Genomic DNA, 24,717 nt, shown 5'->3' with positions numbered 1-24,717 from the left:
TTCCTCCTGCTCCTGAGGCCCCAATCTTGTGATCCAGTAACACACCTCGGCCTCACCAATGTTTCTGGTCCTGGTCCAGGGCCTTGAGTCCAAGCCTCCTGCCTTAGCCCTGCCTCGGTATCTGTGCACCTCTTATTTTCATCCGGCTTCAGAGAGTATGAGTCCCACACACTTTGGGCCAGCACTTTCCTCCCTTTTGACCGAGTCTGCCTTTAGTTTGGTTCCAACTAGGGTCAGTGTTACTTCAGGAAGATGTGTGACAGCACAAACCATGCTTTGGCAGCCACAATGAAGCCTAGACAGCTTTACTGATGGGAGCCTTTCTGAAGCTGGAAGCTTTAATGAGGAGGGAGAGGGGGAGGCACGCTGCTGGAAAGACAACAGTTAATCGAGAGAGAAGCCAGCGCTTTCCACACCACCGCTGCTGGCTTATTAATTGGGGGCAACCTCCATAAAGGTTAATCACTTCATTAAAAGTTCAACAAAACAACCCACGGAAAGCTCAACACATTCAACAGCAAGAGCACATCCCCAGGCCAGTGCTGTTGCGTAAACATGGCTCCTGCTTCTCTCCTAGCCAGGCCCAGACACCCAGTTCGTCAGCAAAGCCATAGCACCAGTTATTCTCACTTCTCACCCCAGCAGGGAATAGAGCAGCACTACGGATGGGGAAGCCTAGAGACCCAATGACTTGACAACCCAGCGAGGAAATAAGAAACCCACTGGGTCAACCCCAAACCAGAGCCAAAAAATGAACTGAACTGGACATAGACATTATTTCTTCTTGGAGAGCTCAGATGATATCTATGTCCTGTTCCATAGAGCCCAGGAGTGTCTGTAAGACACTTTGCATCCACACACAGAGATGGCCCAATACCCTGTTAGAATGAGCCATCTTCCAGCAGGTTTAATAAATGCTTAAGGATAAACCAGTCCATCACAGCCAGTTTAGTGAATTCAAACAAGTAGATACAGTTCAAATACTCTGCCCACTTCTGCCACACAGTACACCGGTGGCCTTCTGAAATCTCCCAACATGCACTGCTTCTGGGAGCTGAACTGGGAATGACGCAGTAGGTGCCCAGAGGCCACTGCAAGTACCACAGTTTAGAACAGTGCTAAATTGGATTCTGGGCAAATCTAGTTCATCCTGGCTAGTGTGGATGCACCAAACCATGGCTCATGACCAAATGGTTCCTTTCTCTGGTGCACACGAGACCCATGGGTAACTCCCAAACCCTCTCTTGGCCCAGTGCGCAGGCAGCAATGTCTGAACTTGCTACGTGCCCTCCACACAGCTGTAAATCTGGCACAAATCCAGAGCGCAGCTGCTCTGTTGCTATCAATTCCAGGAGGCCCTTTCGCTCGGGGCAAGCAGGCGTCGACGTGGTATCGTCAGTGCGGCACTAACCAGCCATTGGCACAGCATCACGCCGCCAGGAGGCAGTGTGATATGGGGCATCTGCCCCGGAGCCCTTGCAATAAGCAGGGCTGGGTGACAGTGCTATACCATGGAAAGCACTTGGCACCGAAGCTTTGGTCTCATTCTTTGCAAATATTACAAAGGAAATGGTGCCGAGGGAGAGAGGAGCTCCTCACTATGACAGGGCAGGGACCCAGCTCCGAGCCTTGACCGTTCTCCTTCTCTTGCCGGGGTTACCTACGTGAGAGGCCAGAGGTCACAGTGGCAGATGGGGCTGCACTGACCACGCACTAGAACAACCGAATGTCAACCTACTCAGGCTCCGTCAGCGGCGTGGTCTCGTTGGGCTCTGTGTGTTTGCCCCCGTCATGGTTCGGGGTCCGCTCCTCCTCAGTCCGCACCTCCACAATGGGCTCCTTTGACTCGTCTTTTCTGAAAGGAGATTGCAAGCTTGGGTGAGTGGTTCACAGCCTCAAACAAGCACCCTTCCCTGAGGGTGGGAGGGCCATGCTAGCAGCAGCTCTCCACATGGTAGGGCGAGGCTGGCCTGGAAAGTGGCTTGGTTCTCAGTCCTAACACATGCCCCCTTCCCAAACCCAAAACAAGGACCATGGCAGTGCCCAGTGTCAGTGAGTAGCTCATCCCCTCCCACCCCTGAGTCACCCTGGGACGCTGCATACGCAATGCCCTCTGCCCCCTGACAAGGACGTGGCACCTGGATATGTGATCTCCTCCGGCTGAGCTTGCTGGATTCTAGGTCAGCCTGATGCTGGCTTTGGAGGAGAATGGGGGGAAAAAAAAAAAAGGAAAAAAAAAAAAGGGGGGGGGACACCCCCCAGAAGAAACAGCAGAGCAAGAGTGACCCCCAACCAAATCCCCTCCCCGCAGTAACCCCCACGCAGTGCCAGAGCAGCACAGCTGAAGTCAGCCTGATCACCGGCTTCCCCAGAAATGCAGCCTCTTCTGAGGCTGGAATACGCTGTGGGGAGGCATGAATCTCTTGGGGGAAGGGCAGCAGCCTCAAGGCACTGCGAGAGCTTGTGGCTCCCAGTCAGGCCGCCACTTGGCACCTGAGGCTACAGGACTGGATTAGAGGGTAGAGCTGTTGCAGTGGGGGGCTGTTCCACGCTAGGAAGTTCTTGGTTAACGGAAGGACAGGTCAGAGGCGAGCAGAGAGATTACTCACGAGAAGGCAGCTTTGCCCTCTTCCATGTCTTTGCCCTTGGCCCCGGGCCCGGACTTGCCGCACAGGTTGACAGCGATGCACATCAGCAGGCCGCACTTGTTGAGGAAGTAGCAGGTGATGTCCACAGCCACCAGGAGCAGCACAAAGATAACGATGAGGATGCCCACGATGGCAGCAGTCCCTAGGCCTGACGTGGGGCTGGTGCTGGCTTTAGAGACCAAAGGAAAGTGGGAGAAGGTGATGCAGTTAAATGAAGGCAGTCTTGGTCCTGGAACTGCAGCAGTGCTGTGGGAATAGCTATGATGGTGCCTTGGCCTCTGCAAAAATTTTCAGTGGAGCGACCAGGGCTCTGGGAGTGGGATGCCGTAGGGGGATCTGGCCCCACCCCTTCTAGGAGTGCTGTTATTGGTGGCCCCTTATCCTGGGAATAGACTGCTCTGGCTCCCGTCCTCCTGTCAGGGAAGGACTGGACAGGGCTACCAGGGCTTTTCTCAGCTCTGCTGGGCAAAGGTCTGGAGAATACACTGTAGGGAACTATCCTACCCAGTCCTCTGGAGCATGAGATGGACAGGAAGAACCTAAAAGGTCTCAGTCCATGTCTCCCATCTGAGTGTTCTCCAGAGCTTTCCCCAGGGCACAACCTGCTAGGGCTGTACAAAGAAGGGCACCATGCGGGCACGTGAAGCCCGGGCTCTGGAGAGTGGCTGTGTCACACTGGTGCAAGGCCATGTTAAAAGAAACTGTAGGGTCTCAGCACTGGTCTGTCCTTCACTGGGGAGAGGGGGAAAGGCACAGGGCCCAGCTGACTGGCCCAGGAGACTCTACTCCGAGCACGGTTATTACAAAGGAGCATGTCGCCACATGGGACTCACTGCCCCTGCACATTTCCCTGGTGCCAGGCAGACACCAACACACCAAGTGTCCTTGGGAGTCCTCTCACCTGACACCCATTCATTCTAGCATGGATGAGGCTGATGGGAAGCTGCTGGGGGAAGATGGATTAACACTCCCCAGGAGTGAGGGGCCCAGCTGAGGTTGCGCAGGAAACTGTGGGAGGAGCTAGACCTCTCTCACAGTGGTGCTCTCCTGCTGCCCTGCTCTAAGAGTCAGGGAGCTGGGCACATTTAGGCTCAGCTACTGAAGTCAGCCTGAGAATGCCCTCAACTCATGCAAATACATGGAGACTCTTTGGGGCGTGAAAGCAATAAACTACTCCGGGATTTTTGAAAACAAGGGTTTTTGGGAAGCAGCATGAGGGAGCACGTGGGGCAGGGAGAAATGTGAGCCAAATTCTGAGACTTCATTAGCTACTTGGTGGCCACGGGGGCTAGCACCTGGCCTGTGCTGAGGGTGGGGAGAGGTGTGTATATGAGGATGGGCAGAGAGCTTGTGGTATTGCCTGGCATCTGTTGCTCACAATCATGAGTATGAGATTTGTACTAATAAAAAAAAGTAAGTGATTTTGCAAGGCTGTGACTAGTCATTTACCAGAGAAATCTCCTGTACAAACAAGGGATCTATGCATGCATCTATGCACACATATCAACTTGCACCTGTGCCCACACACACGCGCATTCTAGCTGCACTGGCTATATATACAAAAGAAAGCAGAGTCCAGTCACTACAGTGTAAATGCTCTGGCCACACAATTGCCTCACTTGTGACTGCAGAAAGCACCTGGGAATGCTGTGTGTGTGGCCCTGCCTGGGATCAGGCTCTTGGTCTCGAGAGCTTCACTAGCAGAAGCTAGTGGTGGGAGGCAATAAAAAATGTCCAGGGAGCAGCAAAGACTGCCTGACCAAAGAGAGAGACAGTCTAGCCAAAGCACAGTGAAGTCAATGTGAATTCTTCTTCTGCCTTGAAAGGACTGGGCCCTAAAAGGGTTAAATCTGCATCTCTTGGCTACAGGGTGGCTAAGAGGTCTATGAGAGAGAGAGACAAGGTGGGTGAGGATAAGATCTTTTACTGGACCAACTTTTGTTGATGAAAGAGACCAGCTTTTGAGCTACACAGAGCTCTTCTGCAGCTCTGGGAAACTAAGGCTATGTCTATATTAGCACTTTTGTTGGTAAAACTTATGTCGCTTAGGGGTGTGAAAAAACCACCCCGTGTGACGTAAGTTACACCAAGACAAGTGACGGTGTGCACAGCGCTATGCTGGTGGGAGAATTCTCCGGCTGACATCACTACCGTCGCTCTTGGAGCCGGTTTTATGATGTCGATGGGAGAGCTCTCTCCTGTCACTACAGCTGTGCCACTGTAAGCTTGTTAGTGTAGACATGGTAATATCAGGGAAGATTTCCTGACAGAGAGACAGGGGAAAGTCTCCCAAGGAAAATGATGGGGGTCCCATTGCTGGAGACATTTAAGTCCTATGGTAAAGACGAAAGCCCGCATATTGCCTTGAAAGTGACACGCCTGCATTCAAGAGGAAAGCCTTGTTGATCCAGTAGGTGTTTCTGATTCTCTCTGGCTTCCTTGTCTCAGAGACCAGCCACATGCTGCACAGGGGAATGTCAGGATTCCCTTGCCTTGTTCCATTGTCGGCTGGTTTTCCTGCTGCTACCGACGCTTGCTTCTAGTATTTTTAAAGAGGAGAAAACCATTTTCTATGAGCTGACTAGGGGTGTATAAACAAACAATCTACACCACGGAGGCACACAACACAGCTCCTTGGGCAGCATCCAGATTTCAGCGCTGCTCCTGAAAATTCTTATGGATGTGCTTAACTTTCCTGACATGAGTAGTCCCTTTGAAGACATTGACATAAGTATAGTTCAGGTTATGCACAAGTGTCTGAAGGAGCAGAGCCTGGGTTAGGAACACAATTTAGCCTCTAGCACAAGGAAAATGCTTTTTATGCTGCATAAAAAACCTTTGAGCAAATCTGCCTGGTAGCGGGGATAGTACGCTTTGTCTAAACGGGGCAAGGCAGCAGGTAACAGGTGTTACTTGGCACCTGGCAGTGGCCCTGTTAGACACAGTTTGTCTGGGACCATTTCTTGGCCCAAATCTTCCAACAGTGCACCTGAAAATGCCCCAGACCTAGTACAGTGGTGTATGAAACTGCCAAGCTTAGAGAACTTCAAGACTCAGAAAAGGGTTGGACATTTATGTGAATAACAAGAACATTCAGGCTCACAGTAATGAAGAGCAAAACCACCCAAAGGGTTTTGGGTGGGACCTAAATCTTCCTGCTTCAGGGCCTAAACCAGCCTCCAATGGCTACACTGCAATTAGACACCTGGCCAGCCGAGTTGGGCTGCAGGGCTGTTTATCTGCAGGGTCCTAGAGCCTGGACTCCAGCCCGAGCCTGGACAGCTACATTGCAATTAAAGAACCCCACAGCCTGAGTCAGCTGGCACAGGCCAGCCGTGTGTGTCTAAGTGCAGTGTAGACAGACCCTTATTAACAGGCATCAGGAGAAAACTTTCCTTAAGGTCACGTTCCATAATTGCCTACTCTACTGCAGGGATTCTTGTACCTTCCCTCTGAAACACGTGGTGCAGGCCACCAGGACAAACAGGCCATTGAACTAGATAGACCCCCCTGATTTGGCCAGTCCTGTGCACCTAGTTAAAACACTCTGTGCTGCATGCAGAGGGGCTGGCAGCCTGAATGAGTCTGGCTGATGGGACAAATTCTACATCTTCCTAAACGGAACGAGGTCCCACTAATAAAACTTTGGTTTTAGTGCATCTGTTCAATTTATAAGGTCAGTGACTATGTGTCCCATTGGTCCCTGTTGAAGTGTCTTGGGCACAAGCTCCTGCCCTGAGAAAGCGAAGGCACCAGCAGTAGCAAGTTCCAAGAGCACATGGGGTACAAAGATCAAACAGATCTGACCCAGGTGACTCCCAGAGCCACTATGGTATCAGACCATGGTAGTGTCAAAGCACCTGATGCCCCCATAGCCCAGTTAGACCTTCCTGCATGTGCGTGCATGCAGTTCAGTGGGTGCTTGTGGGCTACCAGCATTACACATCTCTGTGGGCTAGTGTCCAATGAGCTTGAAGGCTACATGGTGTGTTCAGGTGTCACAAACCCCTTCAGGGATAAATCCTGGGCTCTCTCTTTTCCTCTGTCTGGGGGAGATGGATTTATGGCTCGTCTGCTTTCCACATGTAAATTCGTCCTGGTCTAGAATCCTCAGCTCTGGCAGGAGATGGCAGCAGAACAGAGTAAAGACTGGAAATGGCCCAGAGGGGTGAGACTGGGGGCAAAGCCCACCTCCAACTAAGAGACGGCTCAGCCAGGAGGGTCACAGGAAGAGGAGTGGGGAGGAATGTTTCACGGCCACCTATTTGCCCAGCTGAAGCAATGGGTAAATGACCCATAGTTTTTCTGTGCACCTGGGAAATGCAAACAGCAATGTGACGTGACGCTCAGATACCCAAATGCCAGGAGCCTTCCGAGAGGTGAATTAGCTGGATCGAGCTGCATGTAAAGACCGACAGATTGGCACCACCAGAACTGTACTGAGCAGGACACAGTGCCACCCCATACCCATCTAATCATTATTCTGACTTCCCTTTCACAAACATTTCCGACCTGGCTGTTCCTCCCCTTATACCACCTCCCTATTATGGGGAGGCCCTGAATTCTTAGAATAGAAAGCCCTGCAAGCACTTGCTTTGCCAGACACTGCCCCATGCAGGAAGCAGCTGGGGCATTCTTGTACTCCGGCAATTTGGCATAATGATCTGCAGATTAATGTGACCCATCCCAACAGCAGGTAGGGGGTACTGAATACTCCAGAAGGGCAGAGTCATGGGGACACTTGGGACTGTCTGGTTCTATTCCTGGAAGCCAAACTATGCTGCCGTAGACTGACATGCGCCACGAGGTCCTCTCCTTCCCCTTTGCTAACCCAATAACCCGTGTCTTATCCATGGCCCTTGACTCCCGCCATAGCCAGATGGTGTTTCTTGTTTACCCAGTTATAAAACAATGAATGCAGGACAGTAACTGGGGCAATTAGCAGGTCTAAATCCCAAGGCCACCTGGAGTACAGAGAGGAGGCATGGTCCAGTCGTTAAGGTGTTGGCCAGAAACCTGGGTTCAGACCCCTTGTGACCTTGGCCAATTACTTAGCCTGTTTGTGCTTCAGTTCTTCTTCTGTAAAACAGGATAACAGCACTGACCTAGCCCAGGGTGTTGTGAGGATAAATACATTACAAGATCATGAGGTGGTCCCATACAGCAGTAATGGGGGCTGAAATGCACTGGACATAGCCCTTGAGTACTGGTTGGTCTCCCTAACTGCTCCCGAAGTGCTGTGTGTACTGCGGACAGTGGGGTGGCATGGACGTAGTTAGTTCCATCTGGGAGCTGAATTCCCCGTGGCCAAGGTGGGCAGCAGCAAGCGCAGTCTTCACACAGCCAGAGCGGAGTGATTCCTCCCAGAGTCTTGCCACCAGCCTGTGCACACAATGCATTTTAAAGCAAGAGACTTGCTCTTCATGTTTTATTCAGAATTATTCTTCCCAAGCCACTGAACAGCAACCGCAGCATTTGGCACTAGCGCAGGATTCATCAGACCCACCCAAGAGCAGCCATTTAATACTCCTGCCAACTTCAACAGCTGCACAGTCTGCTCGCGCTCGGCCCAGGCACGCACTGATGGACCATGCAGCAGAGTTGGTAGCTGACATTTACGTGGAGCTGGCTGGAGCACTCTCCAGCCTCCTCATGGTTAGTTTTTTAAGAAGTCAGGAGGCGATTCTATTGCTTTCTATTTATTTTCTTACTGCTAGTGAAAGGCGCTGGACTGGCAAGCCTGAAGACTCTCCTCCTCTATCCACAGTACAAGCACACCAGGGAATGCTCCGCACCTGTTTCTGGGCCAATGCAACTTCGCCGTGCCATGTGGAAGGACCAGTGCTAGGCCTGAGAGATGGAGCGCACAGGTTTTCCCCCTCCCCACACACATTTTATTATTTGGGGATGGATGGAGAGCACATCCCCAGCACGCCCAGAAAAATCTTGATCCCTCTTGCCACGCTGACAGGTGTGTGAGCCGGGAGTTCACCAAGACGGGTCTTTCTCTCTTCAGCTCTGTCTAAAAGCTGCTTGCAGGGCCAGATGCTGATGCTTACATGAGGCGGCCATTAAATACTCTGCAGAATGTTTGTGCTCGAGAAAGCCGCACCCTGCCAGCACCATGCATCAAGCTGCATAATTAAACACATTCATCACCCTTGGTACTTGCAAAGAGAGATGGTGCCATACATTCGCCTCCACTAATGTATTCAGAATTCATGCCTGGCTGATTCAGTAGTTAAGTCTTTCACTTGGACCAGCTCCTGGGGGACAAACTGTGTGGTGTGTGTGGGGGGTGTGTGGTGTGGTGTGTGTGTCAAACAATCCTTCTGCTCATCTGAAACGTCAGACTGGGAATGAGAAACAAGTTATTCCGCATGGCGGCGGAAGATGCACGATCGCAGCCCTGTGTGGACATGGGGCTATGCCTCCCTGCGGTGCCTGCAAAGAGCTCTCAGCTGAGGGGTTGGGTTGAACGGGTCCTCCGCACAGTGTGACCTCGTACGTATGGTAAGTGTAAGATCACACTGCAGAGAATGCCATTTTGTAGAGCAAAATGGTGTCCTTCACGCATCGGGACCTCACACAGACTGTACATGTGATGTCATGCCATGCGGTGCAAAACGGTATCCTCTTCACACCAGCGATTACTGCAACCTCCTCTGCTGATGGCACGACCCCATCTGGGGTCATGACCCACAGTCTGGGAACTGCTGCACTATGCCATACAAATCCCCAAGTGTACTACAACCCCAAAAGACCACACAGCTGCTCTGTGGCTGCAGAATAACCCTTCCCCTGTACAATCTTGTTTAGATCCTGGACGTTATCAATGGAGCCTCACTAAGTGCACGGCATGGCTGCTGCCTGCCTTGCACTGACTAGCTGAGATGAACAACACTGGAATATTCATTAAAAATGTCTCAGTGTGAACTTTAAAGCATTTCCTGGTTCTCATTTAATACATTTTAACCACCTGTCACGTTGTATTAAACCAGGAAAGAATGAAGGATGAGAACACAGCCTGGAAGGCACCTGCTCATGGACTTCCAAACACTACCTTTACTAATTTGATCCCCAAAGCCTCCTCTGGGGTCTCTTCAGTGGGATGAGCTAAGGGTGGCTGGGACAGCCAGGAAAGGGTTAAAGAGCTACCTGCCTGTCATATGACCTGGCAGGTGGTGTGGGGCAGAGAGAAGTAAGGGGAAAGCCTCTGGGGGCCGGCAGCCCTATTGGACAGGGGAATCCTTTCATTACTGCGTTACACATTTATGTTTGGAACAATAAGTTGGATACTAAGGCAAGGGCCTGAAGTGGACTTGGCTGTGGCATTGGGCCTTTCCTCCAGCTTACAGTGACTCGAAGATCTCCCACACCGGCCTTGGTTTACTAAATCTAATTCTTCACACACGTTGCAATTTTAAAGGCTTCAGAGTCTGTGGAGATGCATTAACACTTGAGGAGGGTTTTACTACCTCCGGTGGACCCATGAACTTGAAGGAAATTGCTGCTGTTCCTATTTTTTAACGTGTCTGGAATTCTTTTGTTTTTTGCAAGGGCCCAGGGAGACATTTTATTTGTTATTCCTACAACTGGTTTCTGGTTAAAATGAAGTGACCCACAACTTTAAGCTCTACCCTTCACAGCACCCCACTGAATCTAATATGGATTTGTATTCAAGCACTCTGACAGTTAGGAGGAACCCATCTCTGCCAATGGAGATAAGGCCTCTTTTTAAGAAACTTCACTGGAGTGTACATGGGCTGCTCTGAGCCATTTAGTGCCAGGCAGTAAAACCAAAGAAGAAGAAGAACACATCAATAAAAATTGCTGTTGTCATGCACATTGGTGGAGGTGGTTTCTGGCCTGATCCAAAGCCCATTGAAGTTGACAGGAATCTTGCCATTGACTTCAACAAGTGCTGGATCAAAGCCTTTTCCTGGAAATTTGGGGCAGGGAGAGTCTTTTTATTCTGAGTTTGTACAGCACCTAGAACAATGGGGTCTTGGTCCATGGCTGGGGCTCGTAGGTGCTAAGTAATACTGATGATAAATAATAATACAGAAAGCAGCCTAACATATATGGCCCATTCCCATATGCAGAGCGTGTTATTTTGCGAACTACAGACCCAAGTCAATAGCATAAAACTGTCCATTTTTCCCATGTATTTTTTTCTATTCTGGGGTAGAGCATGGAATCCCCTCTACAGGTCAAACAAGTGAACACAAATATTAAAAAAATGATTGAGTCTTTAGTTCTAAAGGAGTGGGAAAAAACCATTTCATTTATTAATCGTAAATGATTCATCAATGGAACATACGCTTCTGTCAAGAAAGACCTTTCTAGCCACCCTCGCTTTACAACATACAATAAAACGTCCCATAGGCTTTACTCCTCACATACTTTACATGCATCCATCCTGTCAAAGAGGGCTGTACCACTCAGATAGATCCTCTCAGCAGGAGGCCCAGCTATAGTGTGCATAGGAAGAATAGGTTTAGGCAGGATAGAGAAAGGACAGGATTGGACAGAAACAGGCACGATTCACAGGCCATAAGAGAGGCAGCAAATGCATTTCAAGGGTTCTGCAGGGTGTTTGGAGTCAGTGAAGAACACATGAGATAAATGAATATTCATTTTGGTGCATCATGGAGAAAAGTACAGCAGAAGCCAGGTGAGCATAACCTTTGCTATCAGAGGATAATTTTCCTTTGCAGATACTTTATAAGTACCTTTCAGCCTAAAAACACCAGATTAGAAGGATTTCATTGTCTCCTGTGTCCTGCATAATTTACATCAGAGAAAAGCAATAATGGCAAATGCAAGCTACCATCCATCCCATGTGATTAGAGCATCTATTTCCACATAGAGAGATTTGCTCACTTTAGTCTCACTTGCTGGTAGCAGAAAGACGTAAGAGTCATTGGCTGCTGCCCAGGTGATAAGAGAGTGTCTGCTGCTGTTTAAGTTACGAGAAGTGGGTATTTCCATTGAGTGCTAAAGGCCAGGTGTGACACTGCACTCCATATTCTTCATAATGATATGATATGATTATGACATAGTTATGATGTATTTTATGCAACATAAGTCATGTGAGATGTCATTGGAAAGGTTATTTTTTGCTGAATATAATTATCCTATTTGTGTGCATGTATCGTTTTTGTCCCTGAAGTTATGAATATTGACTATGTCTCTGCATTTCAAATGTAGTTACACCTGGGGAACGCCCACTAGACAAGAAGCTTTTGTTCTATACAGTAGGTTGGGAATGGGCCATTAGGAAAACAGTAGGCCTTGGAAGAAGCTTATCTCCCACCTGGGAAGCCTTCCTGAGAACGCTCCGAACAGCCTGTGAGGGATGCTTGCCATGACTCTACAAGGACATGAGATCAGACCACATGTCTCTAGATTCCATCACTGGATGTCAATAATTTTCCACAGACCAGTCTGGGGACGAAGCTTTGAAACAAAGGGTTCCCGCCATATGCAAAAGCTATATAAAGGTGGGGAGTGACATCATCAGAGGTTCTTCGCTCCCCACATAAGATGACTCCTGCAAACACCTGAAGAAGAAAGACTGAACTGGGGGAAGTGCTGGACCCAGGCTAAAGGGATTTTTAGCTTGTGAATGGAACACCTGGGGATTCCAAGCTGTAAGCAAGTGCAGCTTGCCCCTTAAGAATCTGCAGCCTGTTTGTATCATCTGTTAGGGTGAGAATTTGCTAATTCATATCCTATTTAGTATAATAAGCTTAGTTTGTGCTTTTTGTTTAGTTGCTAGGTAATCTGCTTTGATCTGTTTGCTATCCTTTATGCTCACCTAAAATCTATCTTTTATAGTTAATAAAAAACTTACTTTTGCTTTATCTAAACCAGTGTGTGGGAATCATAACTCAGGGGCAAAGACTGTTGCATATTCCTCTCCACACTGAGGGAGGGGGTGAATTTTATGAGCTTACGCTGTACACTTCCCTGTGAAGCTCAAGATGGTATATTTTGGGATTTATACTGCAGAGAGGGTACGTGCCTGAGGAGCTGGTAGTTGCCCTAGCTCTAGCCTTCCCATGCGAGCGCTAGTCAAAGAGCCTGCATGTAACTGCAGCTGGGTGTGTCCCCACCTGTAGGTGTGCCGGTGAAAGTGCAGGCTCGAGGTCTTTGCAGCTTGTCACAGCAGCACAGTGTAAAAGGGAGCCCAGGCTGGTGGGACAGGGGGGCTCAGTGCCAATTCCAGGGGGAACCTGTCACACCAGGTTTACGCAGTGTCACTCCATTAACTTGAGTGGTGCTACTTCTGGCATATAACAAACAAGAAGAGCATTGGGCTCTGTTCCATCTCTGGAGGGAACTTCCATTTGAATGAAAGAGGGGACAATGGACATACAAAGAGAAAGCAAGAGAAATTCCTACTTTGAAGGAAAATACCAAGTAAATCTAAATACCCGAGGGATGCGGGTGGGAGTTTACCAGGACTGCCTTTTCTCTGCACTGCCCATCCCACATGCTGTATGCACTGCCCTCAGTTCCAGGGGCTGCTGCAGATCACTGCACTAGCTCAAGAGCCATCAGGTGCACCTGGAAAGCTTTGGAAGTGTCCTTTAGCCCAGCGAAATGCTGGATGGTGTTGAGCACATAGCTGAATCATAGTGAGCCTCATCAGCCACGGCACTGCAACTGAATTTAACGTAGCCAAATGCCTGGATAGACAACGCTGAAACCAAGCGTTTAGGGTTTAAAACCAGCTGTGGGACAACAGCAGCTGGAATTCCACTGGCAACGTGAGATCCTGCAAAGCCCTGCAGTTCATTCTGTGAGGAGCCAATGACACGGGGTTACTCTGTCTGATGGCTGAGGTCCGGTATTCCTTTTTGCAGGTACGATTTGCTCCCACAAATCTTGTGTTTGCAAGGCGGATATCTGCCTAAAAATCTGAGCATTTGTACCACTCTAGCACTCCGCTTTGCATGCAGATTTCAATGGCAAGCACCAAAAAGGGAGATGGCTGTTCTGAAAACTGTGGCCAGTAAAGCAACAATTACACTTCGGATCCTATCAAATCCTGCCCCTTACATGGTGCACACCCCATGGATTATCAAGTATAATGTGATAATCCTGGTAAACTGGCAGCAAAGACAGCAGTGCCATTCGTTAGTTTTGTGGCTATAGAGGGGAAACTCTCTTTGTAAAAGGGGCTTTACTCCTGTATTCGCTTTACACAGTCAGTTAGCAAACTCTGGACAGCTAAGAGAAAGCCCATGAAATGAGCAAGGAAACTCATCTACAGAATAAACTCAAATGCATCGGACAGTTCATTTGACTCATTGTTATTTTAATAATGGAAATGTGTAAACATAATAAAGGCCTGACTGATATTCTATATGTAAACATTGCCATGTTAATAACCAATCTGATGAGATATTGTAGTATAAATATTGCAGGTGTGAACACACCAACCTAAGTGACATGCCCACAAACTACAAAGCGTGGTATGGATCCGAAAGTGGCTATGGGAAGTCAGGGCCCTTCGTTTGCATTACAGCAGCCTTCACTGAAAACTACAGTCTTTGTTGTATTAGGACGGTGCAACGTAACAGAAATTCCCAGCAAGTTTCCCAGGACACCACAGCAGCAAGTTCTGCATTTTCAGTGCTGGCTACTGTGCATATGGTCAAGAACCAAAATATAACTGTGTAACTGTTAACACTTGGCACAAGCAAGACACACTGACATTTGTTCTTATGGCACCTCACAGGAGTGACCCTTGAGGCAGTCCCTGATGAGATTTTGCTTGGCCATAGCAATGTCCTGAGTAGGTAGGCCTTCCCCAGAAACCTTCATTACATCTATTGAAAACTGTGGGTTTTCCCAATGAACCTCCATATGAAGTTGGAGTTAAATGCACGTGTAACTACACCCCTCCTGCACACCTCGTATGCATGCAAATCAAGTGGTATTCCGAGTCTAAAGGTACCCACATTCATCTCTGAGCTACATACTGATCTCTCAGCCTAAGCAGAAGTGCATAAACACTGCCATAGGAAAGATCAAAAGAGTTTTTAATGGAACTTGTTGTTGGAATATAGTTTATACAGCACAAAGCATTTAAAAGGGCATTTTGATGGATGGTGAGGTGTCCCCTTCTAAAGGGAACTGTTTGTGTGTGAGACAGACAGACAGACAGACAGACAGACACACACACACACACACACATCTGTATGAAGTTTTTGTTTAAAATTCTAAATAGAAACGAATGGCGCAGATTCCAGTGAACAAAGTCAGACTAAATTTCAGAGACAAGATGTTATATGAAGTGCATAAATTCACAACTAGACATGATTAATAGGGGGCTTGATTTGGTTTTGTACCCAATCGGGAAGATTTTGTTAGAAAGGAAATTAACCCTGTTTAAGAGCTTTGATAGCGTAAGAGATTCCGTACAGAGGTTTCCCAACCATGTCCAATATATGTTTCCAGTCTCATCCTTTTCTTCCCCAGGTCCTTGCAGAGAGAGAGAGCGAGAGTGAACATGAGAGAGCTGTGTTCTCAGAAAGGCTTAAAGGAGCGGCATAGCCAAATGGCTTTCCCCGTTACAAAAACAATTCATGAGGGACACCACATTAAAGAAAAGGAATGTCAAATGAAATTGCTAGAATGAAATGAGATACACAGGACTCAGAGAGGAAGCTGTAGATATTGCATCAAATTACACCACAGATTAATCCTGCCTGGTGGAGTGTCAAACGCACAGTTAACCATGAATATTATTAAGGTTCAGTATTAACCATTTAGCCTCTCAGATTACTTGTTCCCAGCTAATCTTTTTTAGTTAAAAGGGAAGAAAAGCCGTTTCTATACTGATTTGACAATGAAGTAGTGGATAGCCAGACAGAACGTTAGACAAGCATCCACTGTAAATCTGTACACTCACAAGCGGTGTTATACTCACTCCAAACCCCCATATGTCATGGTCTTGAGATGCCTGATTACACAAGGGCCAGTGAGGCTCCAAGGATTCAAGCACGTGAAAGAAAAAAAATAATTCCTCAACGCACATCTCAACAAGACACTTTAGGTCAGACAACGTCCTCAGAGGGATGCTCTGACGACGATGTGTTTGATCCACGCGCAAAAGCCCTTTAAAAAAAAAAAGAAGATCTCCAATTCAAGCACCCCAAATGGCGATAATTGCCAAGTTTTCTCTCTTTTTAACCTGTATTAGGTGTACAGATGGGGCTTTAGAAACCTTTTTATTATGGTTACCATCTTTGTAATATCATTCATAGGTATGAACAGACAATGGTAATCAGCAACAGATGTGTGGAAATGTCAATAGAGACCAGGTTTTTAAAAGCTTTCAATATCATACCTTCCTATAAAAAAAGCCAACAAAAGATTTTTCTTTACATCCATTAAAAAAGGGCAAATTCATTATAAGCAACACAAAAAAATGTTAGCGAGAAAACGCTTGGTTTAAGCTTTTCTTTTATCCTCATTACAAAATACTCAATCTTTCCAATAAAATGATCTGTTGTGTTTGTTTTTCTTGCACTGACATGATCCTCTGAAGGAAAAACTATCTGCTTTCACACCTGGGTAGGAACCAGGCCTTTTTAGGCAAATTTGTTTGTTGTTTATTTTTGTTGTTGTAAAAAGTTTCTAACAGAGCAAAAGCAGAGTCACTGCAGAAAGAAGCAATGAAACAAAGGAGGACGACGTTGATGGGCTTCCCAAGGTCGCTGCAGGTGCCAAACAATGGTTCCCAGGAGGGGGAAAAATGGTTGTTTAAAACAAATTTGGTGCATGTGGCAAGTGTGGATGTTTCCCGTGAGGTCCAAGGTGACATGTATGACAACAGACACAGGAAAGGAAACAAGGGGGAGGGGAAGAGAAGAAAAAGAAAGAAAAAGAAAGAAAGAGAGAGAGAGAGAGAGAAAAAATAGATAAAAAGAAAAAAATAGGTCAAATATAGAAAACATAAGAATTAAAGGTTTATTTAACTTAGTAAATTAAAATGGCCAAAGGTTAGAGAAGAGCTTTAGCGCAGTAACACCAGCAAAAAGGCCGACGCGGCAGCTCAGCAATGCCAGAAGCAGCACAGCAAGTTAAAATTCAGGGGGGTGAGGGGTTAGCGAGCAAATGGATCAAAATAAATGACAGAACATGAGGCTCAAATGTGAAACATGAGAAAATGATTAGCTGGTATTTGAAAGGACAACGCTGTCTTTTTCTAAGAAAAAACCTTTTGGAAGCAGACACTGCACCTAACAGCCTGTCCAAGTCCTGACCCAATGCTCACTACACTGAGGGTTTGGGTAAAAGATACACTTAATTACAGCCTTGCAAAAAGCAGTATGGATGCAGGAATACCTTGCTGGCTCTTCCTTAGAGAAATCAAGCTCCACTGGCTGGAGTGGCTGTAGACTACCCTCAAGCATACTGCTTTTATAACCATCTTTCTCCTTATGTCAACTTGAGGACACCAGAAAACTGGCCCCAGGACAGTCTCAAGGGGTTATATATAACAAAGATATGTTTTGTCTACATGAACGATTTTCTTCTTAATGTAAGAAGGAGCAATGCTGGGTTGGAAACATTGACTCCAACCCCTGCCATGGAGAAGTGGGGGACTCATTCTGAAATCAAAAGGGAAATACTAAATAACCGGCTATGAAATAACTAAGTGGCCCCAATGCAGAACCAGATCCTTGGCCGATGTGAACTGGCATTACCACATTGACTTCAACGGATTTACATAAGCTGGAGATTTGGCTTGATGTTCTTCCCCAAGCGCCCATTAGGGGGATCTGCCCACAGAGGCTCTGAGTCTACTAATTATGTAAACCACAGTCCTAAACAAGACCAAACAGCTAAAGCAGCAAAATCTTCTGCCCACTGCAGGTAACATGAATAATTTCATTGCATGAGGCTCTCCTTCTCTCTGAAGCAGGCTTCCATTCTGAGAAGGCAGAAAGCCCACGTGCTGGAGTACATTGGATCGACACTGAAGGAAACTACACTCCAAAACAAGGACCTCTCCTCCAAGAACTCACTTAGATGGTTCCCACTCATGTGGCTTGCTAGTACTTTGAACAACAGCATTCAAAATGGCATGGTGATTCAAAATCTGGCTCCTCCTCTCCTTTACAGTGGAGTAACAACTCAGAAGTAGTTCCCCTGAAGTCAATGTGGTTAGATCAGTGAGATCAGAATAGGGCTATTTGAATCCATCTATGGCTTTATTAAGAAGCCTATAAATAATGTTATCTCTGCACTCTGCCTGGCATTTCAAAGACTGCATTTTCAAAAGGCCTGTCTCACTGCACCTGCTATCCTTAACCACTTAACTGTTACCTGAATGTTCCATGTACATCAACAGAGCCGCCAGGCTGCTTGGTCATTGCTGATACATCTGGGCAGAACATACTAGTTTCCCCAGGTACGTTCCAGCATTCCATTGGACTGCAGTGGAGTGCTAATAGACAATGCCAGCCCAGGACATTTGCAGGGAGCCAACCTCAAGATGGCTGAGGGAACTGAAACACCATTCAGCACTTGGACGCTTCCTCTTCAGAGACCCCCAAGAGCACAAAGGAACTAATTTACTGCTGATCTCAACCTACTGCCATTGGTTTCCTAGACCTGAAATGATCTTACGCAACTCCCCACCTCCCTCCCAGCAATCTCAGTTGTCCTTCAAATGCATGAGGGTAATAAGTATTAGAGCTATTGAAAATGCAAAACTGAGAGTGAGTTGTTTAATGAGTTACCAAATGTCCTTCCATCTGAAACTACAGACCTGTTAAGGGCTCATCCCACTTTCTCTCCTCTCCCCACTCCCTTTCAAGCCCCAAGTATCCAGTGTTAACAGGTCACACTCATTTGTATGCTTAATGCTGCCAGTGGGCTTTACCCAGTAAAGTTTTGTCATGCACACTGCACAAGCTCTCAGCTGCATCCCTTGGAAAGGGGAGGGAGGAACAGACCAAGGCCTAAAGTCTCAGCTACAGGACAATGTGGGGAAAATTTGCTAACAGCTTTGAGGAAAAAAAGTGAGAGACTCACAGATAAAGCTCTAAAGAAAAAAATAAAATGAAATCACATCCTTAATACAGATCACAGGCAATGATCGCCGCATGGATGCTCTTCACTCAGGATATGCAATGAGGCTGTCTCTACTGCTCCAGCTTGCCAGCTTTCAGACTTGTACATCTAACGTTAACTTAAAATCATTGCTGGTCCGAGGGTCTTACCCCCAAAGGGACTTCTGTGGCTGAATTATTATACGGGCCAAGAGAGATCTGGAAAGGAGATTCTCCCAAACCTTTTCTCTCTCCTGCAGGCTACCAAACTGCTGGCAAATCTCTGTACTTTAGGGACTGTTTGGCTATTGCAGTATTTGTGGTTGCACCTCGCTTTATGGGGAAAGAAATCCATGAAGGACGCATCAGTCTGTCTGCAACAGCAACTCCCAAAAGGACTGCTGACATTATTCAATTTCTTTTGCCTAATGGGCTACCCAGTGTAATTATTTTAGCAGCAGGTTCGCTTTAGGAAGTGCTTTAATTTGGTTTCCATTTCATTTAATAAAGGCCATGCAGCACAGAACAATTTTAACCACACCAGCCAGCTCTTTATGCCTTTATGCCACTGACAACTGTCTTGCATCAGCAAATGAGCAAAAAGCAAGCAGAAAGCAGGTTTGAAGGGGCAATCCATGTTGTGAAAAGCACAATACCAGATATCTGAATTTTCCCTTTGCCTTGGCTTGAATCAGGGACTCTATCTGCTAGTTTCAGAAATGCATTTTCTACCCAACACTTTTCTCCTCTGCATGTCTTGTTAGTTTATACTGCTACAACAGCAAATATTTCCTGTGAATAGTCAGACAACAATTTTTCACGGAGCATTCCTACCAGGATTTTGCTGTGCTATACATATGCTTCGAATGGGTAACCAATTATGATAATGTCTTTAAGCAAGCAAGTTGTCAGGGTTTATTCAGGCACATTAAGGGATGCAGCATAGTTGCATTAATTGGAAGCAGAAAACAATGGTAAAGCTTGTGGCTGTCATACCTGGGATTACAGTAGGCTGAGCTGAAGTCCTGAAAGCATAGTGTGCAGGCTTGGATTTCCCTTGCTGGTTCTCAGCTATCACGTAGACCTCGTACTCTGCATTCCAGTCTAGGGACTTAAGCATTACGTGGTCGCTGCCAGAGGGGAGTCTGATCTCGGGTTTCCAGTCTGAGGAATGCTTCTGGGGGATGGTGAGAGGAGAGATGGGGATACAAAACACAGTGCATGGTCTTAATGGTCAGTTCTGAGATAAGAGGATGATCAACTAATAAACATCACACATGATGTAAAATAAACAGGGAGGCTTTTAAAAAGGCACTGGGTTCTCAGACAACTCAGCAGGTGGAAAATGGGAAACCTACTGCCAGAAGCAGGTGAATCTGTCCCTAGGAAGGGGTGGCTTTGATTGAGAATTTATGAAATCTAAGCAACATCTTCCCTACTCATTTCCTAGTAGGGATCTATCCTGTCTAAAGAAAACCCTGCTGCTTGTTCCTCTCCCCTCTGCCTGACACCAGATCACACACCTGTTTTAGAAAGACCAAGCCCCAGACCCCCCATACACATTGCCAAAGTGTGAAACATACCAAGGATTTTCAGAGGATTCTTTGCAGCACTCGTACATAGAATTCAGACCATTTTGATGACAAAGGTTTGCTTCTAAACCGGGGGCGGGCCTAGCTTACCAGTTTTGTCTAGTCTGCTCTCTTTAGTCTCTTGGAGATTTTCAATGCTGCCTAAAGAGATCTGGATTCCTAATTTCCAATTTTAATGGAAACTGGGAGTCCAAATCCTTTAGGCAGCTTTAGCAAACCTGTTACCAAGATATTCGGCGCACTCAGTCTCCGCTGAGCTTGCTATTCTATGGCATCTCGATGGCAGATGAGGGCTGCCATTATCTCAACTCTTGCACAGCAAAAATGCAATTTAAAACCCAGCAGTGAGTCCTGCTACTTGCTACTGTCACTGGGCAGCTCCTTTGCTCTTCTACTGAGCCAGCAAGAGCAGTGAAATGGCAGTGGTGACCCTCAAAGACCAGCTGCTTGGTCTCTCCTCACAGCTGAAAATGTGCCCCATGAAATAAGTGATCCATATAAAGGACGGGTCTAACAAGAACTTATAAAATCACGTGGCCTCCTCAGTGGCCAATTAGCATCCAGGATTCCACAGCATTCCAAAGCACTTGCTATTGGGGAACCTCACTTTATGGCAAAGGGGAAGCCCTCACATAGAAAGACAGAAAGAAAAAAAGAAGCTTTCTTCTCCTAGCTCATCCCCAGCTGCATGCATCAATTATTCTACCTAGAGGTACTTGCATGTAAGTCAGCTATTTATGGTAATATTTCAGGCCATTCATTGGGAGAGGGAAGCCAGTTAATACACAACTCAGTTTAGTGGGGAAGTTATGGTAATCCACCAACAGATGAGCAGAGAAGACGGAAATGTGCAGCAGGGTTGGGAAAAGCCTTAAGAGGCTGGAGAAAATGCCTTCTACTCAGGGCAGACAAGTCATGAGCCAGAGTCAAGCTTGGGACAAGGTCATGTGGGCACATGGCAACACTTTTTTTTAAAATGACCTGGTCATTAAAAACTAAGCGAAAAGGTTTTCATAGATTTTAAGACCAGAAGGGACCATTACGCTCATCTAATCTGGCCTCCTGCATAGCACAGGCCACAGAACCTCAGCCACTAATTTCTGCATCAAACCCATCATATCTGCTGGAGCTATAGCATAGCTTTTTAAAAGACACTCTCAAGTGACGAAGAATCCATCCCATCCCTGGGATTTACATCCCTGAAACTGGAGGTTGATAACGTAATGGATTTAATCAGGGCAACAAGTTACAGCACACAAGCTTTCTATATAAAACATCATTTCTTCCTCAGAGGATGAGCAGCTTGTTGGTTTATAGGTGGGTCACTCATTTTAATTAATTTCAGCATCAACAAATTAGGGAATTGTCCTAGATGCAGGACAGTCTGTGTGTGGATAAAAACAATACAGGATATCCCATTTTTTTATTATTACTGCAAGGTATTCTATGGAAGTTTTTTGTAAACCTTTCATGAAAGAGAAAACCAACTCAATTAGGAACAGTCACAGTGCTGGGTGCATCTGAAAAACCCTCTGAAACCTATCTACTGAGATCTAGTGCTTTTATGTACCTTGGAATTACCTTCTGCACACTGATCACAGTGACATCTAAGCACTCTGACAATGGAGAATGCCTCCACTAAGTTGCAAACAAGCCTTCTCATTAGCCAAGGAGGGTCCCCAGAGCAGCGTAACATGTGGCTGCTTCAGAACATTGGCAACACACGGTTTAATGAAAAACTGTGAGGTAGAGCAGCGGAGAGAACGCAGTGGGGAAGTCTGGCTGGGTGGGGTTTCTTCCTGGAGGAAGATTTGTTAGTGCGAAGTGGCGGGGTTGGTTTTAGAATAATAAATTTAAACAAAAAAAACAAAACAAAAACCCACCAGCAACTGAGAATGCTTACTCTGTGCAAGCCCCTTCCCTTGACAATGGCCTAAGAAAGATGGCTTGGGTGATCTAACAGGTCTTCTTTATCTTCTGGATTCTATGAAGCTAAAACACCTATTAAGAATTTAACAACTCCCTCCTGTCAGAGGGGTGTTGGGAGGGCACCTGGGGGGATGCAAGAGTGCCTATGTCATTTCTAGCACGAGCACCAGGATTACTCTGCTTGCTTCACTTAGAGGTTCACTCACCCCACTGCACAAGATGAGTCTTACTACAAAAGTGGTTTCCCGATGGCTGGTACAGAATTAATTCATGAGAGGGTCTACCAGGCTTAGTCTTTAAGATCTGCTTTGTAAATACCCAAAAACTTCCACTAAAGCCTCTGATATAGTTTAATTGCTACTAGGCACATTAATATTGGAGCAGATTGTCCAGACAATAGAAACAGCATCAGTAATTGTTAGAAAAACTTCCCCCAGCCCTAGAGATCCTCCGGACCTCAAGGCTACTCCATCTCATTCTTATTCCTTAAGGCTGAGCTGCCATGTATTCTCTGATTAGGTGCTTTCCCTGCTGTAGAACAGAGGACATCAAACATCGCCTAGCAAAAGCCAAGGTTAAAGTTGCCTTCATTTGTTCAGCTTGCAGCAATGTTACCTACTCATAATAAACAATCCCTCCATTAGGCATTTGCTCAAAATACAGCCGTGTGGGTTTCATAACCCTAGGCAATTATAGAGATTTAATTTAGTTGGGGCCCAATGAGGAATATCTTCAGACAGCGCCCCCCAGATGGCCATGAATACAATCGCCCTTATATTGTCTCCATCTAACGTTGAATACAGTTGATCCAGTCACCTCACCGCGTATTATTTTTTTAAGTCACTAGTGCACAATAATTTGTTAACAATATGTGGATTATCCAAGCATATAAGGTCAGCAGGGAAACACAGCACGAAAGCTGTAAATTGTTAAGATAAGAGTTTGAAGTTAAATAATGCCCCAGGTTTCAAGCCACTAACTAAGGCCTATTCAAAATGTTGCTGGCTATTATGTTTCATAAGAACATGAAGTTAAAAAAATAATAATCGATGTGCTTGTTATCACCCATAGCAGTGGAGCCAGGGGGAGAGGGAGAGGGAGGAAGCAAAGGAAATGAACGGTCAAGGTCAAAGTCAAGGAGAAAGTGGTGAGCTAAGAATTTTCTGCTAAACTCCGTGTATTTTAGTGCCTGTCTAATCCAATGCCACCTCATTTGTCTGTTGAGTCCATCGGTCATTTCCTGATGCCTAGACTGCAAGCTCCCTGGGGTAGGGACTGTTGTGCTTTGTTACTTGTCTGAATAGCACCTAACACAGTACTGCCCTGAGTCTTGACTAGACTTCCTAGGTGCTATCTAAATACAAATCAACAACAAAATCAGCCCAGCAGCCTTGGCTATTGGTCATACTTACAGCTTTGTATTTGATCAGATAGTGTCTGATTGGGGAGCCTCCATCATCCTGCTTGATAAGGTTCACTTTAATGGAGTTCCCGTCTTCTCCAATCTGGCCCTCCAGTTTGGGTGCGCTGGGTTCCCCTGAAATAATGGTTTGACTCATATTTAATTTCCAGCCACTTCATAAAAATAAATACATAAACAAACCAAAGCCAGTAAAAGTGCACCGTCATCCTGAAACGCTTATGGGCAGGTTATCTGCTCCACCCTGGCTCACGTTCGCATGGAAACGCAGGTACACAGACGTGAGAACGCATCCCCGTGCTCCTGAGAGATTCTAATATTTGCAAGGGTTAGAATTTTTAGCAGGTATTTGTGCTTACAAAATTCAGGTGAAATTCTGCATGTGGCTAACCAGAGATAGGGCAGAAGCTGGGCTTAAAATATAGCTCCTTGGTGTCTGCGACTCAGAAGCAGTTTTAAAGGTTTTCATTCTGAAATTCTTATGTTAAACAGCAACAAAACAAAGTGAGTGAGAATCTGTCAAACCAGCAGGGCCACTCTTCTGAAGTACACACAGAGCAACCTCTCTGTTGAAAGTGTCTAGCTCGCCTCTCCACTGAGAGACATGTTCCTCCTATATCATTTTTCCTGGGTCTGCACATTGAATGCTTTTCAAATTTGAAAAAAATCTCAGGATTCTCCCTCACCCTGCACCTTGTACTATCATGTACAGCAGTGAAAAGTGGGCATAAAATATTACTGCATTAGAATAGAAGCATTTTACACTCAGTTTACATTGGTGTAAATGGCTACACAGGATGCCCAGCAATGGGGAATCAGCCCCCTTGTCTCCAATTTAGTAATTTTTAATTTTTTTTTTAAAGAGAAAACATTCTCCTGATTTGCAGCTCAGGCCAAGAAGAGGATAATCTCCTCCCTAAGACTTCCATTTACCTAGGGCCATTTCCTGCCATTCACAAGTGGTGGTTCTTGTGATTCTCAAGGCAAATGGTGAGTCAATTCCTGCCTATCACATTTGTACAAGACCTGCAGAGGACACTTCCCCACCC

The 24,717-nt window shown here is 46.4% G+C and overlaps 1 protein-coding gene across 6 annotated transcripts in view; it reads right to left on the bottom strand.

The window, feature by feature from the left end:
* Nucleotides 1-24,717, bottom strand: part of NCAM1 (neural cell adhesion molecule 1) — a 251,698-nt gene that overhangs the window by 4,819 nt on the left and 222,162 nt on the right. For 4 of the 6 annotated variants that reach the window (XM_074936564.1, XM_074936566.1, XM_074936565.1 and 1 more), the window contains 4 exons: nt 23,661-23,785; nt 19,724-19,904; nt 2,610-2,817; nt 1,739-1,855 (listed from right to left, as the gene is read on the bottom strand). In XM_074936564.1, coding sequence (XP_074792665.1) covers nt 1,739-1,855; nt 2,610-2,817; nt 19,724-19,904; nt 23,661-23,785 — 631 coding nt within the window. Of the gene's footprint in view, nt 1-1,738; nt 1,856-2,609; nt 2,818-13,960; nt 16,385-19,723; nt 19,905-23,660; nt 23,786-24,717 lie in introns of those variants that run through there. The other 2 variants (XM_074936568.1, XM_074936569.1) reach the window with 1 other exon arrangement.

Source organism: Natator depressus, chromosome 22, assembly GCF_965152275.1.
Source record: "Natator depressus isolate rNatDep1 chromosome 22, rNatDep2.hap1, whole genome shotgun sequence".
Taxonomy (NCBI): Eukaryota; Metazoa; Chordata; order Testudines; family Cheloniidae; genus Natator; species Natator depressus.
This window is presented reverse-complemented; position numbering and strand designations above follow the sequence as displayed.